General features: G+C 40.6%; 1 protein-coding gene across 1 annotated transcript in view; it reads right to left on the minus strand.

Moving 5' to 3' along the window:
- Positions 1-613: 613 nt before the first annotated feature.
- LOC124255086 (protein draper-like) overlaps positions 614-15,008 on the minus strand; it is a 68,496-nt gene continuing 54,101 nt past the window's right edge. The window contains exons 9-17 of the mRNA XM_046688921.1: positions 13,095-13,250; positions 11,758-11,889; positions 11,222-11,353; positions 5,039-5,176; positions 4,420-4,551; positions 4,190-4,327; positions 3,109-3,252; positions 2,538-2,605; positions 614-709 (exon numbers count right to left, since the gene is read on the minus strand). Of these exons, the coding sequence (XP_046544877.1) occupies positions 614-709; positions 2,538-2,605; positions 3,109-3,252; positions 4,190-4,327; positions 4,420-4,551; positions 5,039-5,176; positions 11,222-11,353; positions 11,758-11,889; positions 13,095-13,250 (1,136 nt within the window). The remainder of the gene's footprint in view (positions 710-2,537; positions 2,606-3,108; positions 3,253-4,189; positions 4,328-4,419; positions 4,552-5,038; positions 5,177-11,221; positions 11,354-11,757; positions 11,890-13,094; positions 13,251-15,008) is intronic.

Below are 15,008 nucleotides of genomic sequence, written 5' to 3' on the forward strand. Positions count from 1 at the left end.
AGAACAAAACACCAAAGTTTATTTGTTCTGTAATGAAAAGATGCAGCAGAATAATGGGAATACTACATACATTTATAGAGCGCTGCAGTTCACAATCATGATGGGCTTTGTGCAGTAGCAGATGTGGAAAGGCGGGAGGGCAAGAAGTTGTTGACTTAAAAACACAAGCAAACTTTTCGCTTTAATTTGAAAGAAGAGAAAGTGGTTGCAGTTTTGATGATATCCGGAAGGCAATTCGTTTCAGATGTTGTGAAAGAGAAACATCTTTTTCCAAAAGTAGAAGTAACCATAGTGCAGTGTTACACTGAGTGATTGAGTTGGGATTTACGAAGCGTTTAGCAATATTCCAACAATATCACGGCAGGGGACGCTAGAATTTACATGTACATGCGCCATTCAGATTTCTTGTAATGTCGATAACGGCGTTTTGACATGTAATTTGAAGACTTTACTAACAAGTGCATCGGATTTTCCAGTTTTGTGTGATGCGTTTCTGTATCACTACTCCATAACAATATTAAATATTGTTACATTATACATATAGCCCCCCGGAACATGATCCGTCATATCAGACTAAGTAGCAAGGCCAGACTATCAGTGCAAAAATATCTGATCACTGCACGTCATCAGGCAGGACAACATCTGGTGAACCTGACGCCGGAGTTTCATTGTACAGTACATCCTGGTACAGAATATGGTCCGGGTTACCCTAGAACCAGGAACAGAGTGAGAACACACCATGCTGGTGTCCATTGCACATTACATTACATACATTACACTACATACATGCATCTTGTTTTTATTGTCACACTAGACCAACCAAGGAGTTTCATATTTAATACCAGCACGAGCAGGGATCGGTTACTGCCGTCCATAGCACCAGCTTCCGTGTTGAAACGGTGGAGATTGTAGAAAGTGTCTAATACTGTACAAAAACTTGGAAGTCGTGTATACGTGCAGAACAAGGATGTATATCGTCACTGACAATCACGATCTTTTATCAGTTTTTATATGAATGGTGAGGCCAGAGACATGCTTGCCTGTTAATCTGAAACCATCATGTTCCATCATGTTTGTGAAAATATTCCTTACTATCAGTATCCAAACTTTTAATCGTTCCTACATTATGAAACCCCGGTTCGATTCCTCACATGGCTATCATTAGCGAATTAAGTCGTAAAACCACACTCACTGACTCACTGACATTATGAAATATGCTATTTTTCCATTAGAGATAAATTCAACAACATTTTACTGATCTTTTAACATAAATTACTTTCATGTTCAAATAAAAAAAGACGAATTATACTGATGATTTTCATTTCAAGCAATTTCAGATCGTAATATAATACATTCCACATCCGAACAACATTTTTTTCATTTCAAACTGCATTTATGAATTGCAAACCGTACAATGATGCAGTAAAAGTTTGCTTTGAGCACAGCTGAACTTCAGATTCATATGAGAAATAAAGAACAGTTTCAGCTAACGTATCGTTCTTACAATCCTGGAGACAGACTGTATTGGAATTGTTATGACCCTTTGTTGAAGCGCCATTTCCGTGGGATTGAAACATACACTAGTTGTCTAGTTATGAAATGGTTACAAGTATGTGTGTATAAAGACATGTATCTACATGTTCTGGTTCTTTTCTGAAATGACGTTGGTGACTGAGTTGTGTTTACGCCGCATTTGACATGATACGATTCAAGCCATATCACTGTGGAGGAAGACATATCACCATGCTTGTGTTAAGGTTTAGAAAATGCCGTGACAAAAGGTTTGTGAGTCTAAAATATTCAGTAATATATTGAATAAACAATGATCAAGGTTACAATGAATGACAATACAGATAATACAATACTATTGAGTCACAAATCTAAAATACACATTAAAATATTAACTAAATATCTATAATTACCGGAGTCTTGATTCTTGTCGATATACTGATTGAAGATTGTTGACACTGACAGTCAATGTAGACAGGGCCTTGTGAGCAGTTGGTCTTGAAACGTCATGTTAGCAGACACATGAGCGTAAATCCGAAGCAGTAGTTCCAAGGTCGTGTACCAACTATTGCGCGCGATCTTATAGATATTGTTTACATCATCCAGGGTGACATATGTAACAAGAAATAAATACAAGGAATACGTTATAAAATGTTTCCAAAAATTACCGTCACGACTGACTAATGACCATGCATACACACTTTTTAAAATCTGGTTTTACTTACTTTTATTGCTTAATCTTCTCAATGGCCTTGTACAGAAAACACGATATCGACTTATATGTTGGAAATATTACATCTAGAAATTTGCATTTAAAATTCATTGCTTCTAAACTTGTAAACGTTCAACTATGTCATTACAAATGTTTGGTTTTCATCCTCTGACAAGAATGTATAAAAATATTAGCCGCACTACCTAAGATCTACATCGTAACATGGTGTTTCGTCTCTAAAATATTTTATTGGTTGTAGATTCACTAGTCCATTCAAATAAGTGGAAAAAAAACACTCGCTGAAAGAAAACAAGACACATGACAACTGCTGTCTCCTTAGAAAGAGAAGGAGTCCAACGATGAGGTTTACATTGTGGTGTCCGGCTGCAATAATAACAGGTACACTGGTAGAACAGGAGGTAGCACTGTTGCAGGTACAGTTACAGGAATACTCATAGTGAGTGTAATGAGGATGGTTTATATGAGGACGACGATGGGAGGTGCTCGAGAAATATGAAAATGGCAATGAAGGTACCATGGTGCGAAGACAAATATATTTCATTAATTGAATTTTCTAGGTCTATAAAACGGACATAAAACATTCACAAAATGATGAATCTGTGGGACAAACCATGTGTTAAGTTACAAAGCAATCGCAGCTCTTGGATTGCAATGCCTCTGCTTTAATATATATTGCTTCTTGAAACACTATGCTCATAGAAAAGGACGAGAGTGCGATGTATGTTTCCTCCCTGCACAGCATTACAATACTTAACACAGATGTTCCTACGTGAAGATCTAGTTGTATATGTAGCGGAATTCCGCATATTTTCCATTCAAAAGGTGGCCATACTGACTTAATCAATAATGAGAGCATTGACAATTACCTTCAGAAACTTCACAATACTCGCCACTTCTTCCGTCCAGACAGCCATGAGTACAGGAGCCATTCACATGGTGACACGTGGCATTGATACAGTGGATGTTGCAATCTTCCTTACAATTTTCGCCATACCTTCCATCGTCGCACTCTGAAACCAAAATAAGTTTTGAAAACACCATCTTGTATGCACCGTAACACATCCTTCGATGATTTATATTTCAAACAGACATACGCTAACCCGTTTTGGGGGACTCCAGATATCGGTCGTACTTGACACTGATTGTAGAGTTTAGGTTCTTTAATGTGTTGCTTCCCTTATGTGTAAAATCATTGTGTCATTGTGAATTGCAGATATTTATCACTTGATAGATATACGCGATTTAGGCAGTTTGGAGGAAATATTTTCATGTCATAGATACATGCATGCATTTGTCCTTTTGCACTTACCTGTTTGAAAACATGATACACATAACATTTGCCGCCAAACAAGGTGACCATAGATAAAGTTACATTATCTATTTTCAGAGATTCAAGTCAGGTTACCAAATATGAAGGCATACGTGATCTGTTTATTTAGAAAACGATATGTGAGATGCTGGACTTCATCATTGTTCATATTTGGGGATAATACATAATGCAAGAAGTAAAAACCCCCAAGGGCACCAATTGTGCTTAACGTCTTGCTGATCTGTTCAGTCGGTTTTTCTGCTTGCTTTGCCTGAGACAAAACAAAGGAATTTTGACTGAAGGCCAAAGTAGCGATGATCTGCTATTGCTCATTAACGGTACAAAAATCCGGAACACTTCCACTAATATACCCACCTGAGGTAAAAATAAGGGAGACCAGTGAGATAGCCTCGTTATGTTTGATATTTGGACCTATACATAACGATAGATACACTACACAAGACAGAATAACAAGAAGGGTGACTTCAACACACCAACAGTCAATTTCCCTCTGTCAAGCAATATTTCAGCAGCGGCGACATTTTGTGAAAAGACTGTGGGTTCGGGAAAACTTAACCTCATGTTAAAATTGATGCAACAAATCCCTACAATAAGCCAATAGATCATACTCATCGTACCATCAACACAGTTTTCTCCAGTCCATCCGGCTGTACAGGAAGTTCCACAATGTCCATTGTCTGAGTCGCATTTCTCAGGTTGACATCCTTCATGACACTGATTCCTGCAATTCTGGCCATATGTGCCTGGTTGACATCCTGCAAAGAAAGTCAGAACCATACAAGACTGACAAGGTTACAATATACCTATGAAAACTGATTGCCGTTACGTTAGGTACAGACAAACTTACGTGAAGAGCAGTTTTCCCCATGCCACCCAGAAAGGCAGTTACCGGCACAGCTCCCTGTGACATGGTGGCAACTGCTACATTGACTGCGGCACCGGTTGTTACAACTTGGTCCATACCACCCTTTCCTGCATTCTTTTCAAAAGGAATAAAAATGACAAACATTCTGGGTGACATTCATAAAACTTTCTTAGCCCAAAGAAAATTTCATCTTTACGACTGACGATAAGAGATAATAACTCTTCATGAAGCTGTCATGAAGCTGAAGTTGTCTGTCATTATCACACACGTATTGCCAATCATCACTCAAACAGATCTTTGTTAGTACTATAGTAGTCCATTGCGTTGAGTGCTAAGCACCAATTACACCACAAACAGAGAATAATGCTGTGTTAGGATTGTAAATGTCGATCAAACCTTTTCTTATTGGAATTGCTTTGACAGAGTTTTCAAATCATTTACGACACACGTTTATGTCTGATCCATCCATTCAATACTAACAATGTGCACTGAGATTTGCATCCTTTAGTAAAAATTGTTTCACTCACAACAAACACATGTAAGAAGAGCGGAGTGGAAGTAGCATGTGATTGATATAACAGATTGAATTATCACTACTTACTGTTCAGACATTGCTGACCTCTCCATCCATCTTTACATTTGTAGTTACAATCACCGGTGACGCGGTTGCAGTGTTCAGGTTTACATCCCTCGTTACACGTCTTTGTACAGCGGTGTCCGTATGTCCCAGCAACACAAGCTGCAGATCAAGTAGTAATGAAATTTCAAACGTTTGATGTATAAAGAAGTTGGAAATTGCTTTCTCCTAGCGGTGTGTAACTACAGTCAAGAGATTGGTCACTCCGCCAGGTGGCGTTGATTAAGGGTATATATACTGAGTTAAAAAAGAAACTTCACAAAATGTAATTTGAAAATTAATGAATAATTTTTCACTGATGATACATCTATGTATCCGAAATGGGATCCCTATCTTTCGACTCTAGAAAAACGTTAGCAAAACCCACTCAAACCCATCCATTCGTCGTGCAAATGACGTTAGTGCCAAATCAGGTTTTGCACGTGCAGTCGATCACGTGATCTTCGCATCGAAGTTTTCTTCATATGCACATGTTTGCATTGGCCTCAAGAATTGAAAAAACACTTTTAAACCACAGTTCTAACGGTACCTGAAATGCCACGATTGTCAAATGTGCAACGTGAACGTGCCGTTGGCATGTTGCAAGCGGGAAGATCAGTTATTGACGTTGCAAGAGCAATGGGATGCAGTCGTCATACTGTGTATGACTTGTGAGGTCGTCTACAACAAACTGGCACCACTTCTGATAGCCCAAGGTCGGGTCGTCCACGTGTGACGTCACTAGCAGAAGACCGTCAAATCGTCCTACGTCACCTACGTGACAGATTTCTGCCGGCTACACGAACCAGGGCCGAGATGCTTAGATGTCGACTGTCCTCACAGACCAATCGAAATCGGTTGCGGGCTGCCAATCTCCATCTCGACGTCCATATCGTAATAATATTGACGCCGTTTCATCAACGTCAACGTCTGCTGTGGGCCCAACGTCACCTCCGATGGACCCAGAGAGACTGGAATCGAGTCGTCTTTAGCGATGAATCCAGGTTTACCCTCAGATTCGCGGACGGCAGGCATAGAGTCTGGAGACGACGTCGTGAACGGTATGCCCAATGTTGTGTACAGGAAGTCGACAGATTTGGGGGCGGAAGTTGCATGGTGTGGGGTGCTTTCTGTGGGAACAACCGTTCCCGACTTCTGGTCATCCGTGGAAACCTCACAGCTGCTGCTTACCGCGACCAGGTGCTCACCCCTGAACTCGTTCCTTTCATGGCGGCTCATGGCCCAGGTCTACAGTTCCAGCATGATAATGCTCGGCTGCATACCGCGATGTTGACACGAAATTTCCTTCAAAACGCTGGAATCAACGTCATGGACTGGCCATCGAGGTCCCCTGACCTTAATCCAATAGAGCACGTTTGGGATGCACTTGGGAGAAGGCTTCGTGTTCTTAGGAACCAACCACAGAATTTGCAGGAACTTGGCGCTGCCTTGCAAGAGCAATGGCGCAGAATCCCCAACCTAGTGTTCACAAGCATCAGGCAGTCGATGAGGAGACGGTGTTTGGCAGTGGTGAATGCGTGGGGCGGCCATACAGGATATTGAACTGCGAAATTTCGCATTTTTATTCTTGTGACTTGACATTCTGCATACCCATGTTTTGGAACGGCGTTGTAGCCTAATGGAACTGATTATGGCACTGTCAGTGTATCGAGTACATCACACAGATCTCAGCAATGGAATAATAACAATTTAACCATCTTACCATCTCTTGTTCTTTTATTGTGCCCTGAAGAAAGAATGTGAAGTTTCTTTTTTGACTCAGTATATAAGGTTGGCAAATTTGAATTCGTGCTGTCGCTTGTGCGAGCAAGACCTTGTAGCTTTAAAATGAACACCGACGCCAAATCAGACACCATCTTGAAACGGCTGAACGCAGATGAGGACCAATTGGAAGAATACTTCAACTCCCAACTTGGCGCTTTACGACAAGAGTTTACTCAAGCTTCTGCTGATTTGAAGAAACACAAAGCTAAGAACGATTATACGTGGTCAAGAGAAGGGAATAGAATACAGTTCAATTTCAACAGTGAGACAATAGACTCTTTGAATAATCTTTTGGCGGTTCAGAATCAACGTTACGAAGAGGCTGGGACGGTTCTGACGTCAGCAATGTGTCCATAAAAGAATTAACACTTTAAAATTGCGGATTCTAGTGAAGGGGGATGGAACACTGTGAGAAATTATGTTGCAAGTGATCTCGCTGATAACTCCTACGACGACAAAAGGATTACTTCGGCTGAGTTCTCACTACCGACGAGATTGCCCCTACAAACGTCAGCGTGTCTCAAGCCCCGGGGGTCACAGGCGGAGTCTCCACCCCAATAAGCAAACAGAAAAGATTTGTTAGTTAAGTATTCTCACTGTGTTGATGTTGAGATCAATTCATACAAACGAACTGACGACTATTATTAGTATGAGCAGGGTATATCAGATATAATTGTCAAGGGTCGGCTGAAAGAGAGCTTTTTTTGGTCGCCAAATTGGTGCGTCAAAATTTGTTATTGAATTGATTACTTTGGGGCATAAAAAATCATTTATGTCTACTCCTTCTTCTATGTTGACACCCAATAACAAGCCAGCTCTTAAAAACGATGATTTTGTCACGCAGGCTATTGAACAGCTGACGATGAAGCAGTTCATCGTGACCTGCCTTGAAACACCTACCGCAGGGAATCCATTAACTCCCTGTTCAATCATCGTGCAAAGAACGACTTATTCTTGACTTGTCCAGGGTGAATGTATTTGTTTTTAAAAGAACTGTGAAATGTGAAGATTGGAAAACTGCTTTGTGTTATATTGATAAAAGTTATTAGCTTAAACTAATTGACATCCACTCGGTTAATCATCATATTGATATTTAACCTGTTCAAGCAGATTACCTTGGTTTCGAGTGGCAGATAAAGCTGGAAGACTTTGCTTCTATAAGTTTATGGCTTTACCCTTGGGACTCATGTCAGCGGCTCATGTGTCTACGAAAGTGACTAGGTAGCTGGTTAAAAAGTGGAGGTCAGACGGACACAAAATAGTGACATTTTTTAGATGATAGTATTTTGTCTGGATCCTCATCATCTATGACATTTCAAGCAGGTTTTTGTACGTAACATTTGTTATATTTGGGATTACACTTTCTTAGTAAAGTACACATTCTAGTACTTTCTGAACTAAGCCCCACCCTCAGAGCCAGGCACCTAATGGCCAGCACACAAAGTCAGCCGCCCAACCCGCTCAGCTACCGCGACTTTGACCACTTTCTAAATGGCATTGTGTAATCACAGGTTTTTGTACCTAAAGTTGAGAAATCCCTGTGGGTCCTATCCCGGAATATCGAATGGTTAGGATTTTCTATTGACACTAGTCCGATGACTATTTCTGTCCCAAAAGGCAGGATCAACAAGGTTAAACTTGCGATTAATACTTTGCTTCAGTGTATTTCTGAGCCAGTCTGTGTAAGGTCAGTTGGTCAAATCATTGCCATGAAGTTAGTTGTGGGCCCGGTATAGCAACCTATGACAAGAACATAGCAAAATATGATTTTAGATACCTTGTACAATTAGCTACAGCTACAACTGTTGTTTATTCAGATGCAAGTGACGTTTGATTTGCAGGGTACCGTGTTAATGTAAATGTGTACCGAGTTGTAGTCAGTGGTCCAGTAAGAAAGCTAGGCTCAGTTCAACTTGGAGAGAGCTCAAAGCTGTGCAATTGGTGTTTGACAGTTTGATTTCAAAGGTTAAATGGTTCACTGGTAACCAGAATGTTGTTAACATTATAACAAAGGGTAGCATGAAGCAACATCTACAGTTCATTGCTCTGAAGATTTTCGATTTGTGCCTGAAGTATAGTGATGTGTTAGAGGTTCAGTGGATTCCCCGTTGTACTAACCAAGAAGCTGATGTTTGAGTCGGTTGATTGTGATGACAGGGGTGTTTCTCATGATGTTTTCTATAAAGTCGATGCTAGTTGGGGGTCTCATCATGTGGATAAATTGCTTCTTTCTACAGTACGAAGTTGCAGCGTTTCAATTGCAAGTTCAGTAATCCTGGGAGTTAAGCAGTAGATAGTTTTACAGTCAACTGGAGAGGAACTATGAGCTGGGTCGTCATGCCTAATGGTTTGATTCCAGGAGTTACCAGGCATTTGAAGGAATGTCGTGCAGCTGGTACTTTACTGATTCCCGATTGGCCTTCTGCATGTTTCTGGCCGTTGATATGTGCAAAAATGTGTTCATTCCACAGATCAAAGATTGGATGTATCTTCCCACAGTTAAGGAAGCGTACATAGCTTCTTGGCTACAAGGGGGTTGTTCGGCCAGAAAGATTTAGATTTTAATAGGCTTGCTCCGTTCATTGATTCTGTGTTTACAGAGGCTTTCCAGCATGTGTCCAGGGACGAATTGAGTAATCTCCCAGAAGGTGTTAGAGCACTGGCTGATGATATCCAATCAATGTTGTCTGGAGCTAGAGCTGATTCGACAAACAGAAAGTATCAGTTCGGGTCTGCTGCTTGGAAAGGGTGGGCTATATGTAATGAGATTACTTGTGATCGCCATTTCATTGAAAAATAAAGACTGACATTTACAGAGACTGTGCATGGGTCATTATAGGCCGTACGCAACCTGAACTTTGTCCAGTAGCTTGTTTACCACATTATCTTCATTATGGCTGCTATTAATTCTGATTCGGATCAGTATATTTCAGAGGTGTGACAAAATGTGCTTCTGGATATATCTTCAAGAAAGGAAATGTTCCTATCTCATATACAAGAATATGAGAGATATTTACTGATGCTTATGTTAATAACACCTAACAGTTTGGTTTGCATAGCTTGAGTAGTGGTGGAGCAACGGCGGCTGCAAATAATGGATTACCTGATCGAATGCTTAAACCTCATGGACGATGGAGAAACGAAAAAGCTAAAGACGGGTATATTAAAGATAGTATGGAGGATAGGACTCTTGGCCTATGACTTTCTTTGCATATCTCACCAGTCACAAGCGTATTCCAGTAAATTGCATTGTGTTGTGATGTTGTTGAACGATGGGGGTTAGGAGAAATGTCTACTAATGACAATGCATGCGTGATTGTTTAACGAATGTAGGCAGACGTGCTTACATCTATCATTCTATAAAGGGGGAGAGCATTCTGTTAGTCACTGAGAGCACAACGCTCTCACTATCAATCAATGACAGTTGGCAGAAAAATGTCAACAAACTTAACAAGGTCATAAATGACTAGCTATAAAGGCTGTACGTATTCCACGTGATAGTGATATTATCGTGCAATCGTTCCATGCCATTGTCCGAACTCATCACTTCAGACTTTCCCCTAACCGTAAATATGAATGGTTACATGATAGCGATATGCCTAAACTAAATAATTTCATTTCGTTACTAAAATGACACTCTCGTCATACACCAACAGTTTAAAGAAAAGACAATCACCACACTGACTGATTCTGAAAACTTCACAACTCAACTCCCACCTGTCCATCAACTCTAGCACACACATGGTTTTCGCCACAATGCCAAATGATTTGTGGTAGCCAACAGCGGGATGTTCAACAGCAAAACGTTCAAATAATGATCATGCATTTTCAAATCCTAAAATGTTAATAACATCAACATACCATCTACATCCGATATCCTACATATCGTTTACAGTCCTTATGGTTAAAGCGCCGAAGACCAGGGTTCGATTTCCCACATATGTACAATGTGTATGGCCAATTTCTGGTGTCCCTCGCCGTGATATTGACGGAATATTGCTAAAAGTGGCCTAAAACCATACTCACTCACTCACTTTATGAGTTTGGAGGCACAACCAATCTAGTCATAAGATCCGACCAAAGGCGTTTGTCAGCTAGTTTCCAGGCTTGATATTCACGATGAGTCGTTCAACCACAATTCGAGAGTAATGCTGATATTATGCTTGTGAATATCAATCAACCATTGTCCTATTGAATTGCCTGGACAGAGTTTTCAAACCATTATACAACACACGTTTTGTCTGATCCATCTATTCAATACCAACATCGTGTACTGCGATTTGCATCCGTCAGTAGAAATGGTTTCACTTATAAATAACACATGTAAGAAGAGCGAAAGGAAAGTAACATGTGATTGATGTAGATTGAATTATCACTACTTACGGTTTTCGCATTGCCAACCTGTCCATCCATCTTTACAGTCACAGTCACCGGTCACGTGGTTGCACGACCCTTGTTTACATCCCTCGTTACACGTCTTTGCACAGCGGGGTCCGTATGTCCCAGCCCGACAAGCTGCAGGTCAAGTAGCAATGTCTACTGATGACACTGTCCCGTGTGACTGCTTAACGAATGTAGGCAAATGTGCGTACATCTATCATTCTAGAAAGGTGAGCGTTCTGTCACTGAGAGTACATCGCTCTCACTATCAATCAATGACAGTTGACAGAAAGATGTCAACAAACTTTAAACCATCAAGAATGACTAGCGAAACAAGCTGTATGTATCCCACATGATAGTGACATTACTGTAGAATCAGTTCATACAATTTTCAGAGTCTCCCCCAACAGTAAATATCAATGATTATATAGTGATATGCCATAATTAGATTGAATTACGTTGCTGAAATGACACTCTCGTCATAAACCAACAGTTTAAAGATACGACATTCACCACACTCACTGATTCTGGAAGCTTACTTTGTTCACAACGATCACCTGTCCATCCTTCTTTACAGTTGCAGTAACCGGTGACGTGGTTGCAGGACTCCAATTTACATCCTGGGTTACACCTCGCGTTACAGTTTTGTCCATATGTCCCGGTATCACAGTCTGCAGATCAAGTTGTGTTCATTACTTTATAAACTGATGGATTAAAGAATGTGTACACCCATGGTTTGCTTTCTGCTACACTAAGGCGAAGAAGAGACGGTTATTCGAATGTACAAAATTCTCAAACATCTTGGAAATATGAAATCAGTTCCTGAATACCATCATACACATTTGTGGTTACAGTCACCGGTGAGTCGGTTGCAGTGTTCAGGTTTACATCCCTCGTTACACGTCTGTGTACAGCGGGGTCCGTATTTCCCAGCAACACAAGCTGCAGATCAAGTAGCAATGTAATGTGAGTAGTCTATTGATGACACTGTCATGCGTGACTGGTAAACGAGTGAAGGCAAGTGTGCGTACACCTGTCAAACTGTACAGCGCTTTCACCATCAATCAATGACGGTTGACTGAAAAATGTCAACAAATTTTACAAGGTCATGAGTGACTAACGAAAACGTTGCAAGTAACATGTAGAGCGATTACTGCGTATTAGTTTAAAGAATTTGTTTTCTGGAAATATTATGTTTATCAGTATGGCATCAAAAAACAGTTCCTATTTGAAATGCATTGTATCACCACTAGTGCAAGAATATGATTAATAATACTCTGTCGAGTACTCTGCCTGGGACCTTATTTTGGCCCTTACATAGGTCATGTAGGTCTAGGCCCTTGTTATGTATGGGTAAATCATGATTACAAAATGTGTGAGAGTGACTTCACACTGCTTTTAGCAACAGTCGTGTAGTATGGGATTCACACATTGCCCCCATATAGGGAATCGATCCTGGGCATTACCCATAACGACCAGAGTTGAACTACAATTAAACCACCCATGTAAAATAATAAACATCTGAGATATAGTTCTCATGAACATTATCTTTTCCGACAATTGTAATCAACACATACACAGGTGTTACCTAAAGGTGACACTAAAACCCGTATATGAATTGATCCTAATAAACACACACACATCGAAATGATTAAATGCCTGTGGTAACCAGGGAGACAGATATGCTGAAAACATTGCACTGTTTGTGATTCATACCATCATTCAAACTCTGAACGCAACTGTCTGGCTAAACTGTTTAATCCATTACTTTCACATACAAAGAGTACTCTTGTCTAACTGCTGTACACAAGAAAGAAGGAACACGCTTTTAGCAAACAATACATAATGCATTACTTGATCAGATATTGTATATTACCTTGATCACATCGTTTAAGTTGGGGATCAGTGTTCGTCCATCCGGGTTTACAACGTCCACCCGGACACTCTCCAGTGGAACTGTCACATGCCCAAGTCTCACACCCAGATGAACAGTCCTGTGTACAGTCAAATCCGTACTTGCCTCTGGCGCACCCTATCGTTGCACACAAGAGCGAGAGTTAGTAAGTACCCCATCGTTGCAAACAAGAGAGAGAGTTAGTAAGTACCCTATCGTTGCAAACGCGAGATAGAGTGAGGGAGAGAGAGAGAGAGAGAGAGAGAGAGAGAGAGAGAGAGTGAGAGAGAGAGAGAGAGAGACAGACAGAGAGAGACAGACAGAGAGAGAGACAGACAGAGAGAGAGAGAGTGAGAGACAGAGAAAGAGAGGGGAGGGCAGAGAGAATTAGTAAGTACCCTATGATTGCAAACAAGAGTGAGAGTTAGTAATTTGCAACCCTCCTTTATATTGTCATCGAATTACTAATGCTGTTTTTGATTACATGTATGATGAGTAAAAATCAGTCATAACTCAGTGGCTCAGTATACCCAATACTGTCCACTATTTGTTGTTGATTGTGAGTGGTTTGAATATATGTTCTTTTCTGTGTTTCAACGTACAAACTCGTATCTGTAGGATATTATATAGTCGAGCGTGAGGTTAAGTGTGTAGATTTTATCCCGAGTGAAATAATTTGCCCAAGATTTACTGAATCATCATCATCATAGGATATTTATATAGCCCACATATCCACGCACTAGTGCATGCTGGCGCTGGTATTTTTTCCCCTCGATCATTGGATGTCAATCTAACGGCACATCGTATTATCAATTTCAACTCCCTGGGGAGTATACAACTCTTGCAGCCACTAGGCTGGGACCAGCAGAGCTTCAACTATGAAATTATACTCTGTCTAAGCACTGACGCAAAGTGCATAGTAGACTAGACGCAACGGACAGCGAGTTCCAGGTGTTTCAAGTGCAGAATGTATCAAATGACAAATGAGTTGATGGGGTTAAAGCGTTTGCTCGTCACGCCGAAAACACGGGTTCGATTGCCCACATGGTTACAGTATGTGCATCCCATTTAGGTGTCCCTGCTGGAATATTGCTAAAAGCGGCATAAAACTAAACTCAGACAATTTATGAGATGTTCCAGGGGATACTAAAAACTTATATATTCGTCTTATTAGCCCAACCTCAAACTGCCTTTGCGGGTGCCAGTTGGTAGCTTTGATGTACCTGGATGTCAATACTTCAATATTTACAAATTATTTGTCCCCCTGGTATATTTTTCTAAAAAGAGTGATGAATAAATAAAATCCCAGTGTACTTCTACATACTTGTACCAGCTGTAAGCTGCATACCGGGTGCATGGAGGGCTCTGGGATGTTGCCAGCCGAAAACGACCATGTGCCAACGACTGTGCCGAATATGGTTATTAACGTGTAGAATTTCTCAGTTTAATGTTCATTGAGGAGGTTTATCCTCACTTTGCAATCAAGCCACCAAGGATTAACATGGATTAGTATTAACAGCGTTTATACAGGAGTGGTGTCAAATTCGCCCTAATTGGTGAACATATTTCACTTTGCAATTAGTGCCATGCCCTGAGATTCGTTAACTAAATTGGTGAAAATGAAAGCAATCACATCATGCACATGAGCGTCATTACGCATTGCAGCGACCGCATATACTGTTGTATGAATACAATTATGTTATATAATAAGCACGTGTCGTTCTTCAGTGCTTTGTGGAATAATTGTCGTCACATTAAAACTCATTTACTTGTAATTCCTATTATGTCACTCGAGGGAAATTAGTTTGAAGAAATGAAAATTACTTCAGTTTGACTAGCATTGGTTGTTGAAGACCACTGCTAACCCGGGCCTTCACGGGTTGTTGTTTTTTAAGC

The sequence above is a fragment of the Haliotis rubra genome, unplaced genomic scaffold (genome assembly GCF_003918875.1).
Source record: "Haliotis rubra isolate DU_JTF1 unplaced genomic scaffold, ASM391887v1 Scf592, whole genome shotgun sequence".
Classification (NCBI taxonomy): domain Eukaryota; kingdom Metazoa; phylum Mollusca; class Gastropoda; order Lepetellida; family Haliotidae; genus Haliotis; species Haliotis rubra.